Genomic DNA, 27,459 nt, shown 5'->3' with positions numbered 1-27,459 from the left:
TAAAAAAATAGAAGTTTTAGTAAAAAGTCAAACATTTGTATCATAATGAAGATTAAAATGTCTTGTTTGTTTTTCTTTCACTTCCTTTCAATTACATGGACATAATGTAGCCGTAGTAACAACTTTCTTTGTTAGACTTGACCCACTCGATGCTACAATATAATTGTCTTTCTCTCCTTCCCTCCCCCTGTCCCTTCTTTTCTTTATTAACTTGAATAGAGAAACCGTATGCTTCCATCCTTGATCAAGGTTTAGGCTCCTTTCCATTTCAAGTTGTTGTTTAGTTCCTAAGTCACCTCTGACTCTTTTGCAACCCTATGGACTGTAGCCCACCAGGCTCCTCTGACCAGGGAATTTCCCAGGCAAGAATAATGGAGTGGGTTGCCATTTCCTCCTCCAGGAGATCTTCCTGACCCAGGGGTTGAACCCATGTCTCCTGCATTGGCTGGGAGACTCTCTGTTACTGAGCCCCCTGGGAAGCCCATTCCAAGTAGCCATTGCTAATGAAGCCCAGCCTTGTTTTTCCAGACCTATCTTTAGTCGTCGTCTTCTGTCTCACGCTGTTGGCAGGCACTACCAGGAGGTGGGAGTTGCCATTACTATTCTGCAAGAAACTCGGCCAAAAAAAGATGATCCACATAGCACAGTAATGGTGTTCCAGATCATGAAAAACACCTGGGTAGTCAGGGCCTCCCTTAGACCTATGAAATCAATCTCCAGAGAAGGGGCTAAGAATCTTTTTCAGTTAAGCTATGTCAGAGGGTTGGTTTGTCCTGAACTTCATGGTAGAGAATGAACAAATGTATACAATGTATACACAAATATCTTTCTACACCCCTTAAATTCTCTCTTACCCAGGAGACTTACTGCAAATAATTTCACTTTCCAATACTACATTATCTGTGTAAGTATTCTGAGTTTGCCCAGGAAGCTTTATCTAGGGGTTAAGGTGATAGGTGCCTAATGATTTAGAGTATGGCACCTATCAATGAATGAAATTTGGTACTAAAATTAAGTTTAAAAACTCAAGTTCCATGTCTTTATCCAGTCAAATTGATGCAAATGTATTTATCTGCCTTTAGAAGTAAGTTCAAGTGGAATGGACCTATCACGTTGCATGTGAAGTGTGTGGAAATACGCAGCAAAAGGAATCTTAATATGCCGCATCTTATTCTCCCCCAAAACCACTTACTTGAAATCACAGTTAATATGGGATCCCAGCCATAAAGCAAAGAAGTCATTTTAACAAAATAAGGAAAAAGTCACTGGGAATATCACTTTTTTTTTTTTTTTGTACGTTTTAGAAGTATTGCTTATGTGTAATATTTTATTTTTGGCTTTCTGGCTATTCATGTCTTTGTCAAAGTGCCTTCTGAAGTTTTTTTCTATACTAAGATAATCCAGTTTTTCAAAGTCTTTTTTCTTTGTTGAAAACATCGCAGTTCCACTAACTGTAAACCATAGGGCAGTTTGTTTAAAATGGTAGGCATTATTAGTATGTTAATTATATACAGCCGCTTCCCACAGTCACCATCTTCCAGCTTCAACAAACTGTGACTTAAATGTTGAGGAGCATATTGTGGTCCTTCTATTCTTAGTGTCTCAATACATGAAACATTTTAGAAAGTGCTCTGGTAATGTTGCCTGCGTTGCTAGATAAATGATCAAAACAAAGGTGCACATTCTTTGCCAAGCATTACATAACGCAGTTAAACTTGCACAGCCCATGTTGGTTTAAACTGGCTTCCCCTCTCTTCGTCATGCTGGTAAGCTATCTCCTATATCAAGGCCATCTCTTCTTGGTATTACCAATCAGAGGTCTTTTCTACAAACAAAAATCACAGTGAGAGAGCAATTATGTTAGCACAGAGTAACTCATGGTTACCCCCACAATGTGCACCAAATATATGATGACAGGGAAGCAGGGAAAGACGGTATTCCACAGAAGCTGGAGGAAAAAACACTGGGGATAAGCATGCATGCTTGTTTTCTCTGTTCTTGCAGAATAACATTGTTTTCAAGATAACTGCTGATAAAATTATTTTCCAATGCTGTAGGTAGCCCTTTTGGAGATCCTTGTGGAAAGACTTGCTTGGAAGAAAGAGATAATCAATGGCTGGGGGTCACGCTTTCCAGACAGCCTGGAGAAAACGGCTCCATTGTGGTAGGTTGTTGGGATAGTTCCCTGATCACATCGTGAAACCAGATACCCTGGGTGAGACTTTCACATCATTTGGTCTACTTTTATGTTTTATTCAGACTTGTGGGCATAGATGGAAAAATATATTTTACATAAGGACTGAGTCTAAGCTCCCCACGGGTGTTTGCTATGGAATGCCTTCTGATTTACGAACAGAACTGAGTAAAAGAATAGCTCCATGCTATCAAGGTAAGGCATGGTTTTGATATTAACTGGATCAAGATAAATATGTGAATGCCTTTAAATTTTTTTTTTTCAATTTTGGATGCTTGGTTAGCGGTGGGAGGATCTTTGAAAATAGCTATGTTCTCTTTAATGTCTCATATTATTATTTCCTTTTTTCTTTTTTTGCTAATCCAATTGCAGTTTCAATTTTCAAAAATGAACTGTGAGATAGTAAATGACAGGGAAGCCTGGTGTGCTACAGTCCATGGGTGTCACAAAGAGTCAGACACGACTGAGCGACTGAACAGCAACTGTGGTTTTTTGGAGCCAGGAATTCTGCAAACTATTCATTTGAATAGTTCTAGCATCTAGTTGATAATTTTCCATTTTAACATTAAATATATTTTCAACTCAGGAAAATTATGAAATAGATTGAAAAATCTGATTAGAAGGAAGAAAATTGTTTCTTGCTTTATCTTTAACTTCCAACAAGATTTAGAAAAATTTTAAATATAAATGTGGGCAGATCTTTTCCACTCACTATGTCTCCCCCCCACCCCACCCCTTGAATTCACTTATTTTCTTTGAAACTGCAAGAAATTGCTAATGTAAGTTTGAAAGGTCTTTCCCATAAAAATTTTAGGTCATAGGTAGCATTAGTGCATACAGAGCCAGGACATAAACTGAGACAAGCAGTTGGAGTTGAATGTCAACAGAACACTGAAGAAATGATACCTGCAACAGAACTAAAATTCTGAAAATGTGTCTTTAGAAAGAATATACGTGAATGGCAGTTTCCAGTTTTTTTTTAACCAAAATGATTACCTCAGTGTCCAAAGGAAATTTCTATTAACTTGACAAAATTTGGAGCGTGTAGCCAAATTGCATTGATTCTATTAATACTGGCCTCTTTCATGCCTGGAATTTGACATCATAGCAGAGGTCATATCATCTGTGTTCCTAATTTGTCTTTGAATGCCAAGAAGATAAAAGGTGGATTTTAATTTCTTAGTTGCAGTAAAACTTCCTCTAGCTATTGTCCCATGTTTCATAATAGTTTATGGTTAACATTTTAAAATATTTCACAGTTGGGACATTTCTCTCTGATTGAGTGTGGAGGCCCTCATGGTCATTTGAGGTCTTCAGTCTCTCTATAATGCATACTGGCCAGCCTGAGTCATAAGCTCCAGTCCAGATGAGGCCTTTCCCCTTGCTGATCTCAGTTTCCTTCAAAATCAAGTGCACAAAAGTACGATGATAGGAATTAGCTGTATAGGCTGAAAAAATCTATTTTGACAATCTAGTACAGGTGCAAGCTAAAGATACCCTTCAACTGCAGCATCCGTCCCCATCTAGCTGGCCCCATGTCTGGCGCTTTTAACTGACCCAGCAACCACTTCTGACTGTTCTAACCGTGTGAGATGATGCACTTGAATGCTTCAGGTGCTGCAGGTCTTGTCCTGCCACTGGCTGGTTCCTTCATTAAATGGCTGGTGCCTCCTTTGGTGTCGATTTTGGTCCAGTACATTTTTTCATGTGTTTTCTGGGTAACTTTATGCAAGGGTTGATGATGTCCATGGATGACAATGTGCACTTCTACAAATATATATATATACTTATATATATATATACATACACACACACTTAGCCACATCCTATGGGGGGGGAAAAAAAACATGATGGCAGAAACCTAAGACAACTAAAAATTAAACTTAAAAAATATATAGGAGCAGGGAAAATAGAAAAAGGAATTAAAAAGCATGACAAGGAGTGGTAATTATAAATGACTTAGCAATTTATTCAGCATTTCTGGTTAGCAAAAGCGAAACAAAGATGTGGTCCTCTGTTTACTTATGTCAGTTCTTCAGGAAAAGCAAGCTTTGTGCCCATAGTAAGTTTCACAAAGCACACATTCATGGGGGATTTGTGAGAAGAGACCCTCCATCTCCATGCAAACCTTGACTTTGTTATTTTCAGCTGGGCAAGATCTAGGAGGCTTATTTTAAATGGAAGCCTGAACTGGAAGCCATAAATCCTACCTCTTAGATGCTCCCCTGACAACTTTTTGTATGTTGCTTTTCTTCCCCTGAGAAAGAGACTGCATAGATATCTCTATTGCTATTTCATAGGGATATTTTGAAGATCAACATGGAAGAGATTTGTGACATTAAATTTTACTACTTACTAATTTTTAAAATAATACTATTGTAAAAGAGATCTTAAAGGCATACTTATAAGGATTTATATATAAACAAAATTATGCAGATTTTGTCTTTATTTTAAAATGAAATCTTAGTTGTTTTTCTATTTTATTTTAGATTTTGTGAAACAATTTGGAGAGACTTTTGCGTCATGTCAAGCTGGAATATCTAGTTTTTACACAGAGGTAATAGTCCAAAAATAGTTGCTATAGATGTTTACATATAGAATTTTAATTCTTCTGAAGACTTAGAAGACTGATATTATGTTTTGAAATAAAGATTGAATAATAGTCAGATAATATATCTCTTAAATATGAGTATATTACAACTTAATTTTTACCACTTGATATTCAGCACATGTATTGATAAAATAGTAATATTTAGATGGCTGTGTCACCCAAGACCAATTAAAAGTCTACACTAAAGAAAGTTACTTTCATTAAGAATTTAACAGAAATCAAAAAATAGCCATAGTCATTTGTTAATTTAAGCACTGAAAATATCTAAGTATATTATTTTTAGTTACTAATTGGGGCAGAGCATATACGTTAATCTTTTTCATTAGAAGTATGAGAATTGGGAGATTTAAGAACTTGATAATATCCTCTTAAATAAGATATGTTCCCAAACTATTATTTTCTTTCTAACACTATCACATATACAGTTTTACTCAACTCCTAAACCTCCCACTTTCTCTGAGTAACCCCTTATGAAGTTACGAATGCTTTCTAAATCTATGTAGCAAGGCTGTATCAAATTTTAGGTTAATAATTTCCATAAATTTTGCCTAGTATGGAAAAATAATGCTTTCTTCCTTGCTTTATGTTTAAATTGACCTCTTTTTTCAAAGTTTGGATCATTTAGGAAATTCAGAAATGTCAAATAGATTTAATTGCTGAAAGTTTTCATATTTCACCAGACAAATATGTCTACTCATTCCAATCTTTCCTCTGTTTCCTTTTTCTAAATTCCTACGATTATCATCAAATATGTCCCAGTTTCTTTTGAGTTATATTTTTCCCAGCTAACATTATTAAGGAACTTAGTCATTGACTTTTTGCAAATTGAAATAAATTAAGTCCATTTTTTACTCTTTGGCAGCACATGATTATCTCTGTAATGAGCGCTAATGAATTACTCAGATATGATTTACTTTAATAGAAACCATATTGCCTTTTTCCCCACAGCTTACTCTAGTGTTCAATGATTCTGCCTTTGATTGTAAAGTCCGGTAATGAGTGTGAAGTGAGAGTTTCAGCATTTCTTCTCTGAGATTCTCATTTTAGATGAAAATTCACTAACTAGCTTCTCTGGCTTTTGGGGGTATGCTTTTAAACCCATTAAATGCTTATATTTCAGAAATTTATGAAAATTATTTTTGTCACTATTTAACGTGTATATCTGGAGGAGGTTTCGGGTGGCGAGATTAAACTTTTAAATGATGATATATTTTCTTTTTCTTACAGGATTTAATTGTGATGGGAGCTCCAGGATCATTCTATTGGACTGGCTCTCTTTTTGTATACAATATGACTACAAATAAATACAAGGCTTTCTTAGACAAACACAACCAAGTAAAATTTGGAAGTTATTTAGGTACTGTAAAAATCGACAGACTTGAATGATCTCTACCTTACAGATACTAGTAATTATAAATAAGGGAAATTATATCCTCAAAAGACCAAAATGGCCAGTAGTAACTAAAAAGCCATTTCAGAAACTGCCTCTTTAAGGCTATAATCTATGAAACTTTAGTTAACTTAATATTTTACATATGTAACTATTATCATCCATATATAATTCTTAGGTTGGAACTCCTGGTTTAATTTATTCTCTTGCAGTAAATCACTTGTAAGCTTATATTTTTATGCAGTCAACTTGTTATTATAAAGGTAGCATCTATTGAATGCCTGCCATCTCCTGGGAGCTTTTGTAAATATTCTACATGAATAACTCATTTAATCATGTGGGTGAGTAAATATAGTTTCCTTAAGGACCAGCTGAAAGTCAATGCGACTGAGAGCATTGTGGACAGATGGGTAGTACTGTGAAGAGTATGCGTCCAAAAACAGCTCATTGACCTTGGCCTTAGAAGCTCTTAGAATATTCCCCAGAGCATAACTATTTTTATCCTTCTTCTTATTATTATTTAATAAGTCAGCAGTAGAATGATCTATAGTCCTTATTTTTATAGAAAGTTAAGATCTTTTTCTGTCATTAATTCCCTTGTCATAATAAAAGGAATGCTTTTCCTATAGCTTCTTAGGATATACAGATTTGTTTAAACCTGCCTTAAATGTAAACAGCCTATACTCAGAAATAATTATAATAAGAAAAACCAAGATTTTCCCCCTCTTCAAGCAGAAAGAATTTATTTTAAAACAGAGGAAGTTCATTTACAATTCAGCATTTACTTGTTGAAGGGTGAAGGATATGCTGAAGCATTATGAAAAATTTAACAGTTTATGTCTTTTATCACATAATAAAATAAGAATATTTTACCTTTTCTATAGTCATACAATTTTATCATAATAGAAAGGTTTCAGGGCAAGAAAAGTTGAAGTTTAGGAAGATTTTTTTACATGAAGTTCAAAATAGTATATTTTACACTAAAGTTTCTGCTGTAATCTTAGAAACTAGCATGTCCTGCTACTGCAGAAACTCACAAAGCATATTTAAAGGTGCTAGCTTCAGTTTCTAAGATGTAAAAATATAAGCCATATTGGTGGTAGTTTAGTTGCTAAGTTGTGTCTGACTCTATTTAGTGTAGTCATTTTGAATTCAGTCTTAAAATTTAATTCCAAATGGATTTATGATTAATTCTGTAAGTAGATTTATGACAATGAATTTCACCCATTCCGAATGATGATTCTCACACCTCCATCCATTTTCTTGAAGGCTATTCAGTTGGAGCTGGTCATTTTCTCAGTCAGCACAGTACTGAGGTCGTTGGAGGAGCCCCTCAACACGAACAGATTGGTAAAGTAAGAATTACATTTTTAAAATTTATTCCTTCAAAATGGTTCAAATAGATTGCATGAGAGAATAAGAAGTTAAAAGACAAACTGCAAAATTTCTCAGCAGTGAAGCTGGAAATGATGAGCACTGTACATTTAGTGGTAAGATTGGTGAAAGTCATGTGGCTTTTAGATAAAATTGAGCAGAAAAGCTTTCAGGAAGATTACACAAGTTAAACAAGGCTCTTTCTTATGAGTAACTGTTTCTGAGATAGAATTTTCTCAAGATTCCAAGGAATACATTTATGGTTAACAAGTTTATAGCTGAAGAGAAATTGAGGCAGCTACATTCCTGGTACAGTTGTGGTAAGACTAGAAAGAACAAAACGTTCCTTCGCATTCTAGTTTTTGTTACATTATTACATGAACCTTACTTTGAAAATTGAGACAAACAACATTTTCTGTGTTCTCTCTGAAGGAACAGTAGGATTGTTCCTGAGAGCTTGGTTCCCTAAACCTTTTGTATCACTCTGAAATGAAATTTTTAAAAATATATTTGAGCAATTACAAGTTATGAAAATTAATGTTTTGAATGAAATGTTTTTAATGTGAGAAACATCTAATCTTTCCTAATTCTTTTTCCCATTGCAGGCTTACATATTCAGCATTGATGCAAAAGAACTAAATATCTTACATGAAATGAAAGGTAAAAAGGTAATATGTCTCTAACTTTGGTATCACTGAGGGCTTTGGTGAGTAACTCTTGCTTTTTTCTCAATGACTGGATCTGGTTTGCCTTGGAGCAGCTTGGGTCTTATTTTGGAGCATCTATCTGTGCCGTGGACCTCAACGCAGATGGCTTCTCAGACCTACTCGTGGGAGCTCCCATGCAGAGCACCATCAGGGAAGAAGGAAGAGTGTTTGTGTACATCAACTCTGGTTCTGTAAGTCTGGCTGCATGCAGATTGGAAGCTGTTTATGGGATTTTGATCATAACTGTTGCTCTACTTACTCCAAAGTTCTGAGACTATAAATTTTTTTTAATTTTTTTAGATTTATTTATTTATTTTTTTAATTTTAAAATCTTTAATTCTTACATGTGTTCCCAAACATGAACCCCCTCCCACCTCCCTCCCCATAACATCTCAGTGGGTCATCCCCATGCACCAACGCCAAGCATGCTGTGTCCTGCGCCAGACATGGACTGGCGATTCAATTCTTACATGATAGTATACATGATAGAATGCCATTCTCCAAAATCATCCCACCCTCTCCCTCTCCCTCTGAGTCCAAAAAAAGAGACTATAAATTTTTTTAGGCTTACTCTACTGATAAAAGTAAAAATTGTGATATTACACTGATGCTTTAAAAATGAAATGGGATGTCATGATGAATGGGCTGTTGCCCCATTTTGATATCTTGAAAGTATGAGATCAATTATCTGGAGTTTCTCTGTACACAGCTTGTATGTGTTCACCCAGGGAGTTGCAGTTTCTTCCAGTTGCATTGTGCAACTCTAATTTGAAAGAATGATTTTATATGGCCCTAAAAATGTGGATGTCCTATTAGTTTGATGGGGAATGTCCCCATATAATTTGGTAATTATAAAGCACTACTAGACATAGAAGATAAAGTATGGACTGTTTTTAATTTCTTGATTTGAAAACAGTTGAAAGCAAGATGTGTTCTGATAAGATATTAATTCGCACAATTCATATAGATTATATTCCTGGTAAGAATGTAAAACAGATGTAGTTTATTCCAAAGCAGATGTAGTAGTTGTAGAAATAAGTGTTTACTTGCTTATGATTGAGTTTTCAATTCTAGGGGTATTTTGGAGTAGAATTTTACCACTTGACAATTCAATTTAGGGCACTCTACTGACCTTATCTTGCCAGTCTGTCTTCTTGGCATCAAATCAAAAGAAAGAATTGATAGGGCCTTAATGGGGTCTTCTTGGCCTATATCTTTGATTTAAGAGCAATAACAGGTTTGTGAGAAAATTGGTTCATTTCTTAAGTCACGGTATTTTTATTTGGGATTTAACAGGATAAAATCTGTTTCTGGAAGGTATTTTGTTTAATCAGTCATTTCAGAGCATTTAATAAGCATACATATTAAGCACTATACTAAACTCCCTGCACTTTAAGAGAGAAAATAGTCTTATAAAGCTGAGAGATCCTTAAAATTCCAAATATAGAGCAGGAAAATCATTTATGCACTGGCATAAACCTAAATTTAATAGTAAAACAGCATCATCTGTGAAGTGATCATTTGTCATCTCATTAGTAGTGAAATCAGGAGTTACTTTTTCTTATATAGATATTTCACATTCTCCTATCAGTGAATGGTCTCCCTAATAATAGAAGCCTCATCCTCATTTTACATACTTTTATTTCTTTTTACAACTAAAGTTTTTGAGAACAGTTTAAACAGTGGTATAGATACCTAATATAAGGCAATAAAGAACCGTTTTTCCCATTGAAATCTTCAGCAATTCCAATATGAAAACCAGATAAAAGTGAAGTGCCTTTGTTTAGAGGGCAAGGGAGGAATTCTTCCATTAGACTACCCTCTTGTTCACTCCTCACTTCTACACCAATCAATAGAGGTATTGAACACTGCGCTTAATTTCATCATGGATTTCCACTTTTAAGACCTCTGCTATAAGTTATTCTTCCTTTGTTGCCTTCCAACTTCTTGTTCCTAACTGTGAAAAGACAATAACTACTACTTGACATTCAGTGTGGTTCAGTTCAGTTGCTCAGTCATGTCTGACTCTTTGCAACTCCATGGAATGCAGCACACCAGGCTTCCCTGTCCATCATCAACTCCTGGAACTTGCTCAAAACTCATGTCCATCAAGTCGGTGATGCCGTTCAACCATCTCATCCTCTGCTCCTCCCTTCTCCTCCTGTCTTCAGTCTTTCTCAGCATCAGGGTCTTTTCTAATGAGTCAGTTCTCCACATCAGATGGCCAAAGTATTGGAGTTTCAGCTTCAGCATCAGTCCTTCCAATGAATATTTAGGACTGATCTCCTTTAGGATTGACTGGTTTGGATCTCCTTGCAGTCCAAGGGACTCTCAAGAGTCTTCTCCAACACCGCAGCTCAAAAACATCAGTTCTTCAGCACTCAGCTTTCTTTATGCTCTAACTTTCACTTCCATACATGACTACTGGAAAAACCGTAGCTTTGACTAGATGGACCTTTGTCAGCAAAGTAACATCTCTGCTTTTTAATATGCTGTCTGGGTTTGTCATAGCTTTTCTCCCAAGGAGCAATAGTCTTTTAATTTCATGGCTAAATTTACCATCTGCAATGATTTTCAAGCCCAAGAAAATAAAGTCTGTCACTATTTGCATTATTTCCCCATCTATTTGCCATGAAGTGATGGAACTGGATGTCTTGATCTTCGTTTTTTGAATGTTGAGTTTTAAGCCAGCTTTTTCACTCTCCTCTTTCACTCTCATGAAGAGACTCTTTAGTTCCTCTTCACTTTCTGCCATAAGGGTGGTGTCATGTGCATATCTGAGGTTATTGCTGTTTATTGGTGTGGTTTACTATTGTCTGGACTTCCCTGGTGGCTCAGATTGTAAAGCGTCTGCCTACAATGCAGGAGACCTGGGTGCAGTCCCTGGGCTGGGAAGATCTCCTGGAGAAGGAAATGGCACCCCACTCCAGTATTCTTGCCTGGAAAATCCCATGGACGGAGGAACCTGGTGGGCTACAGACCATGAAGTTGCAAAGAGTCGGACATGACTGAGCGACTTCACTTTCACTTTACTATTGTCTGTCTGTTCTTTTACTGGAGTGTAGACACTGTGTGCAGAGGGATCGTCTGTTTTATTTACTATTTCCTCGGGGCTTGAAAGAATCCTGGACAAGTTAGGTGCTCAGTAATTGTTTTTGAGTGAACTGAAGAAAGAATGATACTTGAATGAATGCTGGCTTCTACTTCTGCTGAAAGAGCTCTCAGGGGTCCTGAGTGAACTCTTGGTGACCGTTCTGTGACTGGAGAATACTTGAAGAAGAGTGATCACCACTTCTTTAAACTCTCCCCCTGAAACTCAGTGCCCTTGTGTTGTCTTATCTCCTCATCCTCTCTGGAGTCTCTAATGCCTTCTGCTCTTTAAATTAGGCATTTTTATATGAGCAGAACAAGAATCAAATTTTTTTAGCAGGAAAATAAAAGGTGAAGGGCACTTCACAAGGGAAGAATATGTGTGTGCTATGGAAATGATGAGCAGAATTGTTTGAGAAGTTAAAAGATCTATGATGAGTTGTGCGTGGGTTTTTGTTGTTGTTGTTGTTGTTGTTGTTGTTGTTTGTTTTTAATACAAGGGAGTGACATGATCAGAGTTTGGAAAGAGATCTGGCAGCTGTTATTGCAACAACTCCTCCTAAAACATTGTGGTGGTGGTGGTTTAGTCATTAAGCCATGTCTGACTCTTGCAACCCCATGAACTATAGCCCTACATGCTCCTCTGTCTATGGGATTCCCAGGCAAAAATATTGACGTGGGTTGCCATTTCCTTCTCCAATAAATCTTCCTGATCCAGGGATCAAACCCAGGTCTTTTGTGTCCCCTGCATTTAGCAGGCAGATTCTTTACCTACTGAGCCACCAGGGAAATCTACTGAAACATTATTTCGTGTCTAATAACTCACTTTCCAAAATCAGAGACAGCAGTTGACCAACTTCTACTACAATGCTGCTGGAAAAATATTCCCAAGGCCAGTCAGTCACGTCACTCCTCAACTCAGAAACTTTCAGTACCTCTGTCTAGTTTGCTAACTTGAGAGTAAATTTCTCCTGGCATTCAAAGTCCCACCCTGTAAAACTCCAGTCTTACTCTTTTGTCTTATTCATTTGCACATATTGCTTATTAGCCAACTAAGCCAAGGTAACCAAGTTCTTTGCAATTTGTATTTTGCTGGTCAGTTTCCCTAAGTATCAAAACTTTGCCCATTCTTTAGTGCCGCCTTGACCACCACCTCCTTCATGAAACCTCTGCTGGCTCTCACGGTTAGGACGCTCTCCTTGCTTGCTGATGTTGCAAAGCAGTACCTCTTAGTCATTTACATGCTTGTGCTACGCCTTCCCCTGACTGGGGGCTTCTTCAGGGAAGGGAGTGTCTTACACACTCATTGCCCTGTCCTCTTCACTCAGTCATCCTTTGTACAGTGTATTGCCTTTATTAGGAACTCACTAAATATTTGCTCAATTGAATTATCAAAATAATTTATTGGATTTTCAAAGCTAGGGATCATGAGTTTGACATTTTTTTTCTGTCCTCTGAGCTCTAATCATTATATTATATGTGTTGACATACTTGATAAATATTTATTGAATTGAACTGAGATGTGTATACTAAAGCTCAGACTAGTTTGTCCAACCTGTTTGAAGCATTAAGAAAAAAAATCCATATCCAATTACAATAGTAAATCATGTGTCAAGTTGTCAGGGAGTGTTATAATGACACCTTTCTCCCTGTTTCTATCTAGGGAGCAGTAATGAACGAAATGGAGACAGAGCTCATTGGAAGTGACAAATACGCTGCAAGATTCGGGGAATCTATAGTCAATCTTGGCGACATTGATAATGATGGCTTTGAAGGTAATTAAAATTATTTAATTTGGTACTTGATTTCCACTTTTAAAAATGGGACATGGGAGAGAATATAATTGGAGTTGTTTGCCTTTCTATAGAAAATGGAGGCAGACTGGTATGCTAAGTTTTTTTTTTTTCTTTAATGTTATACCCGATTTATTCTCAGTTGAAAACTATCCCTTCAACAAAGAGTGATATTGAACATACCTCATTTCATTGATTCTAAGGCACCATTGGTGCTAGTGGTAAAGAACCCACCTGCCAGTGCAGGAGATGTTAAGAGATACAGGTTCAGTCCCTGGGTTGGGAAGATCCCCTGGAGAAGGAAGAGGAAACCCACTCCACTATTCTTGCCTGGAGAGTCCCATGGACAGAGGAGTCTGGAGGGCTACAGTCCATAGGGTCTCAAAGAGTCGGACATGACAGAAGCAACCTAGCACACAGCACAAGGCACCATTGATTATAAGTTGTTTTAAGTCATTATTTTATGTGCCCCTAAAAAATGGTGCCTCTTAAACTGAGACTCACTATTTTTCTATTTTAAGAAGAATGCTGATTTTAGAAATGTGAAAATGTGGAAGAAAATGTGTATCATAGACTCATTGGATCATATATTTAACTATCAGTGTAGTAAGACACTGATAAAAACCCAGCAGAGGCTGGCTGCAGAGCTTTAGCCTGGCTCTGAAAGCCCCTTACTGAGCCAGGCTTTCCTTGTTCTGGTTGTCCTGTTGTGGGGATAGGGGGGCTGATGGTGGGGGGTTGGGGATCCCAGGAGAGAATCCTGAGTGTTTGGAAGGGAGAAACTGGCAGACTTGAAGACAGGGGCTATTTGCCACCTGATAGAGATGCATTTCAGCAATGGGCTGAGTGGCCTTTTCAGCAATGTGGCTGTTCTCGAAGTATCAGTCCTGCTGCCGAAGGAGCTGTCTCTCCCAGCCTTCTCTCTGAAAATGTGCTGACTTCAATCTAGTTCTGAGTGGTTAACTAAGTCCATTAAAACTGTGCCTAAAATAATGAATGGGTTTCAAAGGAGAGTGTATAATTTCTAGAGTTCAGCAAATAAGTATTTGATATATTCAAGGCTCAGAATTATCTTCTGAAAATGGTTTTTGGCAATTGGTATCTGGTAGAAGTAGGTCAAAACTTCCTTGTATACTGGACATAATTGAGGAAGTGCTGTAAAGGCTTACTCTGTACCTTGTTTTGCCTAAATGCTTCATTCTACTTTAAATATTTAAAATATGGTATTCTACAAGGAGAATGCTGGTTGGTTATTGAAAATATGCTTCCAATGAGCCCTCTTGAATGTGAAATAGTATAATTTGGCCTACAGATGCCATTTCTGGATTTTACTATTTTTAAAACAAAAGGAGATAAAAGTATGTGTATATATCTTTGTAGTTATGATTACACATAAAATTTTACATTAAAATATCTATAAAATATTAAGATGGATATTACATTTTACAATTAATCATCAGTTCTGTGTTATCTATTGAGGACTTATTTTTTTGTCAGTGTATCATGCCAGCATAGAGTATATGCCATAATGAATGTAAATGAAGGAAATAGTGGCACACTTTGTTTAGTTTTACATTCAAATGGAATATCAGATTAAGACATGAAAAAATTCCTTCCACATCCTGTTTTAATTGACAGATCTGAAGAAGAATATTCACTATTTTGATTGAACATATTTGTGTATGTGCACATGAGGAATGATTTTTTTTGTAGTATCTAAATGTCAGTGATGAACTTGAATTATTCTTATAAACAGATTGAGTTATAAAAATAGGATGGATAGTAGGCAGGTTCCCTTATCAAAGTCACTCCAGTACTTGGGAAAATCCAAGACAATTTTCTAGTTATGTGAAGGACAGGCAGAAAATGTGATGTCCAGGAGACTTAGAAAGGGGAAATTTAGAGGAAATCTTCAGGGCACGATGCAGTATTTGAGTGAATATGAGAACCCTGGGTTTCATACAGCACTTTGTGTCTTGGAGTCCTCAGCGCACATCTTCTAAAGGTAATATCTGTATGCAGAAGACTGTTATTCAACTGAATGTTTTCAGTATTCCAGCATATTTTGTGCTATTTATGATTTCATATATAGTTCACAACATATTTACATCCAGTGGCCACATTAATTCTGATTCATTTTAGTGCATGTTTATAATATCATATATCTTTTACTAATTCAGTTTTTTCTTTGAGTTTTATTGAGTTATAATTGCATGTAACATTGAATAAGCTTAATGTATACAACATAATGATTTGATATATGTGTATTGCAAAATTCTTACCACAGTGTTTAGTTACCATCTATCACCTCACATTGGAGAAGGAAATGGCAACCCACTCCAGTATTCTTGCCTAGAGAATCCTGTGGACAGAGGAGCCTGGTGAGCTGCTATCTATGGGGTCGCATAGAGTCGGACACGACTGAAGCAACTTAGCATGCATGCATGCATTGGAGAAGGCAATGGCAACTGGCTTCAGTATTCTTGCCTAGAGAATCCCAGGGACGGAGGAGCCTGGTGGCCTGCTATCTATGGGGTTGCACAGAGTCGGACATGACTGAAGCAACTTAGCAGCAGCATCACCTCACATAGTTGCAAGTTTTTTTCCTTGTGATGAGAACTTTGAAGATCAACTCTCTTAGCACCTCCCAAATATACAATATTTTCAGCTACAGTCACCATGCTGTATATACCCAAGACTTACTGCTGCTGCTGAGTCGCTTCAGTCGTGTCCAACTCTGTGCGACCCCATAGATGGCAACCCATCAGGCTCCCCCGTCCCTGGGATTCTCCAGGCAAGAACACTGGAGTGGGTTGCCATTTCCTTCTCCAGTGCATGAAAGTGAAAAGTGAAAGGGAAGTCGCTCAGTCGTGTCCGACTCGCAGCGACCCCAGGGACTGCAGCCTACCAGGCTCCTCTGTTCATGAGATTTTCCAGGCAAGAGTACTGGAGTGGGTTGCCATTGCCTTAACTGATCTTCTAATTGGCAGTTTGTATTTTTTGACCGCCTTTACCCAGTTATCCCACTCTCTGACGAACAACAATCTGACCTCTGTTTCTATGTGGTTTTTTTTCCCCCTAATTCCACATGTAAGTGAGATTACACAGAATTTGTCTTTGTCTGTCTGAGTTACTTAGCATAATGCCCTCAAGGCCCATCCATGTTGTTACAAATGACGGAATTTCCTTCTTTTTTATGACTGGAGAGCATTTCTGTTTTGCCCATGGGCATGTGTTTTCCGCATTTTAGATGCTAGCCAAGACCATGTTGGCTTGGAAGTAGGCTTATTGTGTTCTAGCTCTTCACTGAGGTCTTTAATTCCATCCTACCACATCTGCCTGGGTGAGCCAGCAAGGCATCTGTCTTTTATTTTTTCATTATGTGATTCCCTATTCTTTTTCCCCATCTTCTAACTTAGTTTATTTTTCTGGGATATGAGTGAAGTCACTTCATGTTCACGGCAGAGTATGTGGGATTGTGTAGAAAAGAGAGGAAAACTCTACCTGTTTGTTTTCCTTCCACCTCCAGTCTTAGATGCAGATAAACTTCATGTCCTTTTACTGTGCACAGCTTTGTAATGCTTTACATAGTCAACCTCAGTTATTTTGGCATTCACGGCATCACTTTTTTTTTCTTCAAAAGGAAAAAATTAGAATATATTAGAATATATTTCCTGTGTCCTTAGAAAAGCAAAACAAGCTATTTTCTCAGATGATAATCGATCAATTTGGCAAGAGTCCAGCATAATCCTTTCACAGAATAGGTAATAGACAAACCTATTCAACCAATATGATCAGACAGACAGACAGATAGCATTTTAGCCATAAAATGGTTCTGGCAGGACCACTTATTTCCAGTGTATGTTTTCCAAGTTGAGCCTGGAAAGTGAAAGTGTTACGCAGTTGTGTCCCACTCTTTGTGATCCCATGGGCTGTAGCCTGCCAGCCTCCTCTGCCTATGGGATTCTCCAGGCAAGAATACTGGAGTGGATTGCCATTCTCTCCTCCAGGGGATCTTCCCGACCCAGGGATTGACCCCGAGTCTCCTGCGTTGCAGGCAGATTCTTTAGCACCTGAGCAGCTCATCTGACTTTTAGACTGTATCTTTGAATATGTTTTTTGAGCTGAACCATAATAAAGTTCTACAACTGTGAACTATATGCTGTATCAATTTATGTGGTCCTGAAATTCTTATATATTGTCAAGTCATATATTGAACATTTCTTTCACACAGTAGAGGGACAAGTGCTCGGAGGGGAGGGTGTTGGTCATAACTCTATGTTAATGATTTTATAGAGCGTGGTGATGGAGAGTACAGGTTCTGGAGCCATACTGCAGGATTTAAATCCCGCTTCACCGCATCCTATCACATCCAGGCTTCCCTGATGGTTTACATAGGTAGAGAATCTGCCTGCAATGCAGGAGACCTGAGTTTGATCTGGATCAGGAAGATTCCCTGAAGAAGGGAATGACAACCCACTCCGGTATTCTTTCCTGGAGAATTCCATGAACAAGAGGAGCCCAGCAGGCTATAGTCCATGGGGATACCAAGAGTCAGACACAGCTGAGTGACCAACACTTTCATACACTACCACATCCTGGCTCTGTAACCTTTAGCGAGTTTTATTCTGTACCTCAATTTCTTTATCTGTAAAAAGTGAGGATCAAAAAGTATTTGACAGTGCTATTGAGAAAGATACACGAGTTATAGTGGGTTATGTGAGAATAACATGAATTTTGTATGGTAAGCCTGTAGCACATAAAGCGGCCTTGTAAACAGCACATAATTGCTAGCTGATGTTAAGATTATTATGGTCATACTAATGATAATTGTTATGGTTTATACTAACAGTGTAATAAATGTTCAAATGAGAAGTAAAAGAAGTTGTCAAATATCTCCATGTTTATTCTCTAGGTTATGTCCCAGCTGAGTTGCACAGGCATGGCAAAACATTTTATTATTAATAATGTATTCTCCTTATTTCTATAATGATAGATAGAACTTTAGGACATTATATAAGAGATCCAAGTTTCATCTTAGGAAGGAAGAGTTTGGATCTATATATAAGCCAGCATCTGAATATACTTAAATATCTTCTGCTTGGCATTAAATTGATCTGGGCTGGCTTAATAGTTCAGCTGAAAAGGTTCATTTGTATTGTTTTAAGGTATTTTTATTAATATAGATCACTTGTGCTAGTAACTGATAAACAGAATTCTTGTAGTATCAGCTTCGTAACCCAACTTGCTATCTTTTCCTATACTATCATCAAGAATCAAAGTACAAAATTCTGTTAATAGATACTCAGGAGTAGCCACATGGTTGAAGTATAACCTGCCCCCCTCCATGAATGACATTGCTAAGTGGGATCGCATGCAGTGGCTACAGGATGCTTCCTCCCTCACTCTTTCCTCACTCACCTTTGTCTCCCTCTCTCTCTCTCCTTCTTCCTCTCCCTCCCTGTTACGTTGCTTGATTTATTCAGTCTGCACAGAAATGGCTCCAGCTATTCCAGACTGTCAATCTCCCATGTGCCATGCTGCCTCTCGCTCCCCTGCGATGGCACAGGCTGTGTCCTCTGTCCAAACATTGCCTTTTTTCACCTGGCTCTAACCTACTATAATCTCACTTTGATCATCATGTTCATATGAGAAGTCTTCCCTGATTTTCACCACCTTTTCCCTGCATGCCATGTTATTCTTTTTACTTGCTGTTCTTCCTTGCTAGGGAGAAGGCAATGGCACCCCACTCCAGTACTCTTGCCTGGAAAATCCCATGGATGGAGGAGCCTGGTAGGCTGCAGTCCATGGGGTCGTGAAGAGTCGGACACGACTGAGCGGCTTCGCTTTCACTTTTCACTTTCATGCATTGGAGAAGGAAATGGCAACCCACTCCGGTGTTCTTGCCTGGAGAATCCCAGGGACGGGGAAGCTGCCGACTATGGGGTCGCACAGAGTCGGACATGACTGAAGTGACTTAGCAGCAGCAGCAGCAGCTTGCCCACTAGACTATCAGTTCCTTTCTGTGATACTGACCAGTGGGGTCCTGTAGATAGTCTGACAAATATCTGGTGTGCAGTAGGCGCTCAGTAGTTTTCCACTGAATGAATAAATGAATGGATATATTTTGTACCTAAAAATTTGAAATACTTTGCACAAGTTAAAAGAGGCTAGCCTTGGTATGTCTAAGCAAAACAGGCTTAAGGTGTGTCTACTATTTAATTTTAGATTAAAATAGAAAAGCTTTTGTATTTTTAAAATTGGGCAGCATGTGGCACAGAGTTTTATTCCTATTGAAAAAGCAGTGCAATATTACAACTGTAGTTGTTGAAAAACTTTTAGATCTGATAAATAGTGATAAATAATATCATGAAAGCAAACTTTCTATATTTTAGTTTCTATGAAAGTAATGAGAAAAAAATCACTCTAAAAATAGATGAATATACCCAAATAAATTGGCATAATATTTGGTAAAGACAATGAAATGTTCTTACAAACTTTTTTTTTCCTCCTGTGTACTTTGTATTTATAGTACTTAAGCAACCATGTTACTCGGTTTCCATTTTCTCTTGGTCTTATATGAAAACATAACTCCTTCACTGGAACAGGAATTAATTTAGAAGTCACTTTGCAAATAAGTAAAACCTAGAACTCAAAATAAAGGTTCTTGTGGTTTATATTATTTAGAGATGATAATAACTGATTATATGCTACACACTGCTCCAAGCACTTCACATGAGTTACATCCTTCTGCACCAAGGTGAGTTCTCTCATGATCCTGTGCTGAAGTGAGAAAACTAACATACAGAGAGGTTAAGAAATGGGCCCAGGAACTTCCCTGGCAGTCCAGCGATTAAGAATCTGCCTTCCAACACAGAGGGTGCAGGTTTGATCCCTGGTCAGGGGGCTGAGATCCCACATGCCATACAGCATGGCCAAAGGGAAAAAAGAATCGGGCCCAGTGAAGGACAGGGAAGCCTGGAGTGCTGCAGCCCATGGGGTCAGCGACTGAACAAGCATCAAGCACAGCTGGGCACTGGATAGTGCTGGGGTCAGGCCCTGATGGTCTGGCTGTAGGACCCATGTCCTTAACCATTCTCTTAGCCTCCTCTAAGACCATAAGACTCTAATTTCCTGACACAGACTTGACTGTACAATCCTGTACATTGTTATGACAGTGATAGAGTTGTATATATTTTTTTCTGTCCAGTGAAAATATTGTTTTTTGATGAGGAGTTTTCCTATGTGATATTAAGTAAAGAGCATGAAGGCTAGTTTTCAGAGTCTCATTCTTTGCATTAAGAGTTTATTTTCTGCCATTTAAATTCTTGAATAGATGTTGCTATTGGAGCCCCACAGGAAGATGACTTGCAAGGTGCAATTTATATTTACAATGGCCGAGTAGATGGGATCTCAACAACCTTCTCACAGGTGGGATAATACTATTCTATTTTCAAAAGAAACATTGGTAATAAAATCCTTCTTAAAACTTCCAGTCTTAACGTGCACTTATTTTTCTTAACTTGCCCTTTCAAATACTTAATACTGTTTCACCATTTTCTTATAATAACAGTAGATGGTCTCATTTTTAAGGTCATTAATAACTCTACAAAATAATTTTATTTCCATAAACAAGAGTTCTGGTTCACTTCCATTCTACTTTTGCTTTAACCTATTCCAGATTTCTCTCTGCATGTCGTCAGATTTATGTTCTGAGGTAATACCCTTACTCTTCCAAGTAAGCCCATGTGGATTTGGTTAACTATCTCGCTTCATGGCTTAAAGCCCCATCTTCCATAGAGGTTGTACAAGAAGAGCACAGACTCAAATGAAACTCTGTGTTCCTTTCAGTGCAAAGTAGTAAGATGAGAGCACTTTATTAAGGTTTCCTGACCTAACTCTGACTTTAATTTCATATTTTGAAAAATCAGGACATTTCATTGCATAGAAAAAAAACTACACGCACATGCAGAGAAGAGAAATTTTTCCAAAGATACTCGTATGGAAACTTTAGCTAATACTGTTATTTTTTATTAGGCAAAGTGGGTAAATGATCCTCTATATAACATGAGAGAGATATACTTGTCTATTAAAGAATACTAATTCTCTTGAACAACTCTGATACTTGTTAATCAACGTCTTGACAGGAGATTAGACACGTGGGATAGCAAGCACATATCTGGCTTGAGTTGTCCTTGTTAAATACTAGAAACCAACCTGTCTGAACAAGATGGTTATTATAAATCTAAGAAGTAGGCTCCACTAAGTGATCATAAATGTCTTATTTTCTTATTATCAGTTTGATTCCTCATGTTGCTCAGGGAAATAAGCACAGAGTCTGAAAAAAGCCTGAGGAGAGAGTGTCAGGAGTATTTTAGGAGATCTTTCCTACATAATTTTCCCTTCGCTCACAAGGTAAAGGAAGCAGGTGTTTTCATGTCACAAAATAGATGTCAGTTCTCCACTTCAAGCTAGAGACTACTCTTTCTCCCAGACACATGTATTTGCCTTAACTACAATGCATTTGTTAATAATGTGTCAGGGCTCATTATTTAACTAAATCATTGTTTCTCTGGGATATTAGATGTTTAAACCCTGATTCCCAGTCAATTTTACTATTTTTTTCAGAGAATTGAAGGACGTCAAATCAGTAAATCATTAAGTATGTTTGGACAGTCTATATCTGGACAAATTGATGCAGATAACAATGGATATCTAGGTAAGTATAAAATTTATGTGGGTGCTGCTTTACGGTGAAGTACGTACAACTGGTAGAAAAAAGGGTTGATTTACTAGTGAGTTTTTTCCTTCATTTTTAGTACTCTTTTGAATTCACACACAGGTCAGAAATAATCAAATAATTACTAAGCTTATGCACTGTTAGTTACTTAATATTTTATTCCTTGTTTTCAAAAAAGTTAAAAGCATTCAGGAGAATAAATCAAACATATGATGAAAAGAAGAGAATTTTTTAGTATATAATTTGAAAGAAGATATCTCAGCAAGTGTTTGTAGTCCAAAAATTGAATTTTCCCTTAGTAAGGCTGTCTTTATATCATATGTTTATATCATAATGTTTATGTTTATATTATATGATAAAGGGATGAATGTCATTGTAAATGAGCAGATTCAGACACATGTGAAATGAAACTTAAGATGTAAGCGTATCTTTTCTAATTAATTTTCTGTAAATAGTATTTTGATATAGTCACAAGGTGATATGTAGTTAAGTATTAATGGCTGAAAGTAATTCTCTTTGACTAATGATGATCATTAATCTGTGCTATTTTTTTCTTCCTCCAGATGTAGCAGTTGGTGCTTTTCGGTCTGATTCTGCTGTGTTGCTAAGGTAAGGTTGATAGATTTCACCGCTTAATGACAATTGGGCTTAATTGTAAATGATGGGAGGCAGTTTTTAAAATCAGCACGATGGTGACCTCATAACACTCTTTTTGGTACTCTGAAATTTAATTATTGAACTTTAGGATACTTTTCCCATCTTACCTGGATATATACTTAAATCATCTAAGTCAGTATTTTTAGAGATTTTAATAAAAATTTATTTTGATTCATACATGAAAGTATAATTGAGTGTGAATATATATATATATGCTATTAAGCAGTTTCATGAAATTACTTGATCAGTGGAAACTGACAATGCAAATGTATTTTTCACCTTAATGAAAAATAATTGTGCAATTAATATTGCTAATTTTATTTCCTTCTTAGGACAAGACCTGTAGTGATTGTTGAAGCTTCTTTGAACCATCCCGAGTCAGTAAATAGAACAAATTTTGACTGTATTGAAAATGGATTGCCCTCTGTGTGCATGGATCTGACACTCTGTTTCTCATATAAGGGCAAAGAGGTTCCGGGTTATATTGGTAAGGGCGCCCTTACAGAATTAATGCCTGGCAGAATGTGCACTTCCCTCATAAATCTCATGATCATCTTTTGAGGCTTTTCCATATTTCACCATGGAGTGGTTTTTAGGGCAGGAGAGAGCAGCCTTTCTTCATCACCTTTCAGATTCTTGCTTTGTTCCAGCCAATGAGTTGGATAAGTTGTTTAAATATTGTGGCAAGAAGTAGAACAAAAATATTACTTGCTGTATTATTTAAGGTGAACTAACTGAGCTTAATCTGTAAGATCTCTTTAAAAGAAAAAAAGCATCACCATAGCTCCTCCTGTTTTACTAGGCTTACTCAAGTCTTGAGCTGGCTTAAGTTGGAAGGACTGAGAGGAAGAATTTTCTTTTCCTCTTATTCTACCCTGTTTGGGTAATTGAAGAAGCTTATCTGAAAGCCTGAATCCTGGTTCTAATTTTGATAAATAACACACATCTCTTCAGGATTTACTATGACGATTGGTTCCTAAGACCACGCCCACATGCCTGTACATAGACAGCTCTCAGTTATCCGCTCTGGAGAAAGTAGCTTATATATATAATTTTATTGATTTTTGACTGTGCTGGGTCGTTGTTGCTTTGTGCAGGCTTTCTCTACTTGCAGAGTGGGGGCCACTCTTCGTTTCAGTGCATGGGCTTCTCGTTGCAGTGACTCCTCTTGTTGTGGAGCACAGGTTCTAGGGCTTCAGGACTTGCGGTACACAGGCTTGGCAGTTGTGGCTTGTGGGCCCCACATAACACAGGCTTGGCAGTTGCAGCACGTGGGCTCGGGAGTTGTGGCTCGAGGGCTTATTTGCATGTAGAATCTTCCTGCTGCTGCCAAGTCGCTTCAGTCGTGTCTGACTCTGTGTGACCCCAGAGACAGCAGCCCCTGGGGTTCCCCAGGTAAGAACACTGGAGTGGGTTGCCATTTCCTTCTCCAATGCATGAAAGTGAAAAGTGAAAGTGAAGTCACTCAGTCATGTCCAACTCTTCACGACCCCATGGACTGCAGCCCACCAGGCTCCTCCATCCATGGGATTTTCCAGGCAAGAGTACTGGAACGGATTGCCATTGCCTTCTCTGGAATCTTCCTAGACCAGGGATTGAACCTATGTCCCTTACACTGGCAAGCAGATTCTTTTTTTTTTTAATTGGAGGATGATTACTTTACAATATTGTGATGACTTCTGCCATAGGTCAGCATGAATCAGCCATAGGTTTACATATGTCCCCGCCCTCTGTACCTCCCTCCCACCTCTCCCCTCATCCCACCTCTCTAGGTTGTCACAGAGCACCGGCTTTGGGCTCCCTGCATCATACAGCAAATTCCCACTGGCTAGCTATTTTACATATGGAAATGTATATGTTTCAGTGCTATTCTCTCAAATCATCCCACCCTCTCCTTCTCCTGTTGTGTCCAAAAGTCTGTCCTTTATATCTGCATCTCCTTTTGCTGCCGTGTAAATAGGATCATCAGTACCATCTCTCTAGATCCCATATATATGTGTTATTATATGATATTTACCTTTCTCTTTCTGATTTACTTCTCTCTGTATAATAGGCTTTAGGTTCATCCACCTCATTAGAACTGACTTAAATGCATTCCTTTTTATTGCTGAGTAATATTCCTTTTGTCTATGTACCACAACTTCTTTATCCACTCATCTTTTGATGAACATCTAGGTTGGTTCCATCTCCTGGCTATTGTAAATAGCGCTGCAATAAACATTGGGGTACATGTGTCTTTTTCAGTTAAGACTTCCTCAGGGTATAGTCCCAGTAGTGGGATTGCTGAGTCACATGGTAGTTTTATTCCTAGTTTCTTAAGGACTCTCCACACTGTTCTCCATAGTGGCTGTATCAGTTTGTATTCCCAACAGTACAAGAGGGTTCCCTTTTCTCCACACCTTCTCCAGCATTTATTGCCTGTGGACTTTTTGATGATGATCATTCTGACTGTTGTGAGATGATATCTCATTGTAATTTTGATATGCATTTCTCTAATAATGGGCAATGCTGAGCATCTTTTCATGCGTTTATTAGCCATTGGTATGTCTTCTTTGAAGAAATATCTGGTTAGTCTTCTGCCATTTTTTTGACTGCATTGTTTATTTTTCTGGTATTGAGCTACATGAGCTGTTTGTATATTTTAGAAATTAATCCTTTGTCAACTGTTTCATTTCTATTATTTTCTCCCATTCTGAGGGTTGTCTTTTTACCTTGCTTATAGTTTCCTTTCTTATGCAAAAGCTTTCAAGCTTAATTAGGTTCCATTTGTTTATTTTTGTTTTTATTTTCATTACACTAGGAGGTGGGTCATAGAGGATTTTGCTGTGATTTATGTCAAAGAGTATTTTGGCAGGCAGATTCTTATCCACTATACCACCAGGGAAGTCCTGAAAAACTAGCTTTGATATGGTTCATCCAACATTGTGGTTAATCTCAAATCTTATATATGTCACTTCATAAGCATTATTTTTTTCCTAGCAAGTTAATGTTCCTGATTATATTATATTTAAGCTAATGTTAGGATAACTACTAATGAAACTGGCCCATGGTAGGAGAGAAACATAAAAGAGTTTACCATTTTGATGTTAAAAATTCATAAATTTCCTGTACCCCACAAGATCTATCAAGAGTTGTTCATACCCTTGACACTGCACGCTGTCCTCTGAACATCATGAACGGAAGCAAATACTGAACCAAGCTTTAGATATGTGACAGAGGCCTCAGTCTGCATTAGCCTGTAATAAGAAGTATAGGATGAGCCTGATATTTTCTACTTTAGATCAGATTCATTTTTTTAACTTTAATTTTATTCAAGTATAGTTGATTTGCAATGTTTTTAGTTTTAGGGGTACGGCAAAGTGATTCAGTTATACATACATTCATTCTTTCTTAGATTCTTTTCTTACAGATATAGATCAGATTCATGTTTAATAATGCTCTGCAAAAGTCTTCATTAAAGATTCAGTGATAGGACAGTGAAAAGAACCTCCATCTGATTATTGATTGATGAAGTAGCCATTTGAGAACACGACCCTAGTGACACAGTGACGCAGGCAAGCTGATGGATTATCTGAGAGATACACGTTAAATATATTTTCCTTTATGGAAAATCAGTGTTTGTTGTACTACCAATTCCATTGTGACCAAATACTTCTTTAAATGGTTGAAAACAAATATATGAAAATCATAAATAATCACAGCATTGTTGCAGAAGCACACTTTATAGTTGTTGTAAAATGACTCCTTGGGAGAAATAATTCACACGGTAAACATATTCAGTAAAACCAGGACATTTTGCCCTTACTGCAAGTGGATTTTTATTTCCCTTCTTTCATGTACTTCTTGTCTGAGCTCAGGGTGATGAATTTGTAGATGGCAATTTCAATTGCAACTCTGTCTCTAAGGCACTGAATCTTGGTTATTGTAGTTCTGAAGATGAACTTTATTTTCTAAATAAAAAGAATGATGAGAGATTCATTTGAAGTCTGTAGGAGTGATGTAGATTTTATATTTATGTTCCCTTGAAGTAAGTAGATAAAATCCTTCCAGAAGAATAAGTTACTCCTAAAGTATAAATGAATGCTTGAGGAATTATATAAATTATTTCAAATATCACTTATGAATTATTGCTCCTGTTTAATGAATAACATCCCAGAAGACTATTACATGTAGCTTGTTTTGCAAGGAAACTTTTTTATTTTTCAATTTTTTACATTGAGGTATAATTGGCATACATTATATTAGTTTCAGGTATACAACATGATGATTCAATATTTGTGTATATTGTGAAAGAGTCACCAAAACAATCATCCCTCATCATACATAATTGTAAATATTTTTCTTGTGATGAGAAATTTTAAGGTCTAGTCTCTTAGCATCTTTCAAATGTGCAATACAGTATAATTAACTGCAGCTCCCTGATAGCTCAGTTGGTAAAGAATCCACCTGCAATGCAGGAGACTCTGGTTCAATTCCTGGGTCAGGAAGACCCACTGGAGAAGGGATAGGCTACCCACTCCAGTGTTCTTGGGCTTCCCTTGTGGCGCAGCTGGTAAGGAATCCACCTGCAATGTGGGAGACCTGGGTTTGATCCCTGGGTTGGGAAGATTCCCCTGGAGAAGGGAAAGACTACCCACTCGAGTATTCTGGCCTAGAGAATTCCATGAACAGTAGAGTCCATGGGGTCGCAGAGAGTCGGGACATGACTGAGCGACTTTTACTTTCACCATGCCATACATTACATCCCCAGGACTTATGTGGAACTTTGTTATCTTTTGATCTTCTTCACCTGTATTTCCCATCCTGCACCCCTCACCTCTGACAGCTACCACTCTGACAAAGAACCCTTTAAAACTAAGAAATAGATCTTTCTTTCCTAATAAGATCAGTCTTAGAATTTTAT

General features: G+C 37.5%; 1 protein-coding gene across 2 annotated transcripts in view; it reads left to right on the top strand.

Annotated features, from left to right (window-relative positions):
* ITGA4 (integrin subunit alpha 4) overlaps positions 1 to 27,459 on the top strand; it is a 91,723-nt gene that overhangs the window by 23,631 nt on the left and 40,633 nt on the right. The window contains exons 3-14 of one of the 2 annotated variants that reach the window (XM_068969172.1): positions 2,058 to 2,164; positions 2,260 to 2,389; positions 4,684 to 4,751; positions 6,033 to 6,162; positions 7,465 to 7,550; positions 8,175 to 8,237; positions 8,330 to 8,467; positions 13,030 to 13,141; positions 20,496 to 20,590; positions 21,788 to 21,878; positions 22,463 to 22,508; positions 22,889 to 23,043. In XM_068969172.1, the coding sequence (XP_068825273.1) occupies positions 2,058 to 2,164; positions 2,260 to 2,389; positions 4,684 to 4,751; positions 6,033 to 6,162; positions 7,465 to 7,550; positions 8,175 to 8,237; positions 8,330 to 8,467; positions 13,030 to 13,141; positions 20,496 to 20,590; positions 21,788 to 21,878; positions 22,463 to 22,508; positions 22,889 to 23,043 (1,221 nt within the window). Of the gene's footprint in view, positions 1 to 2,057; positions 2,165 to 2,259; positions 2,390 to 3,015; positions 3,048 to 4,683; positions 4,752 to 6,032; positions 6,163 to 7,464; positions 7,551 to 8,174; positions 8,238 to 8,329; positions 8,468 to 13,029; positions 13,142 to 20,495; positions 20,591 to 21,787; positions 21,879 to 22,462; positions 22,509 to 22,888; positions 23,044 to 27,459 lie in introns of those variants that run through there. The other variant, XM_068969173.1, reaches the window with a different exon arrangement.

The sequence above is a fragment of the Capricornis sumatraensis genome, chromosome 3 (genome assembly GCF_032405125.1).
Source record: "Capricornis sumatraensis isolate serow.1 chromosome 3, serow.2, whole genome shotgun sequence".
In the NCBI taxonomy this organism is placed as follows: Eukaryota; Metazoa; Chordata; class Mammalia; order Artiodactyla; family Bovidae; genus Capricornis; species Capricornis sumatraensis.
This window is presented reverse-complemented; position numbering and strand designations above follow the sequence as displayed.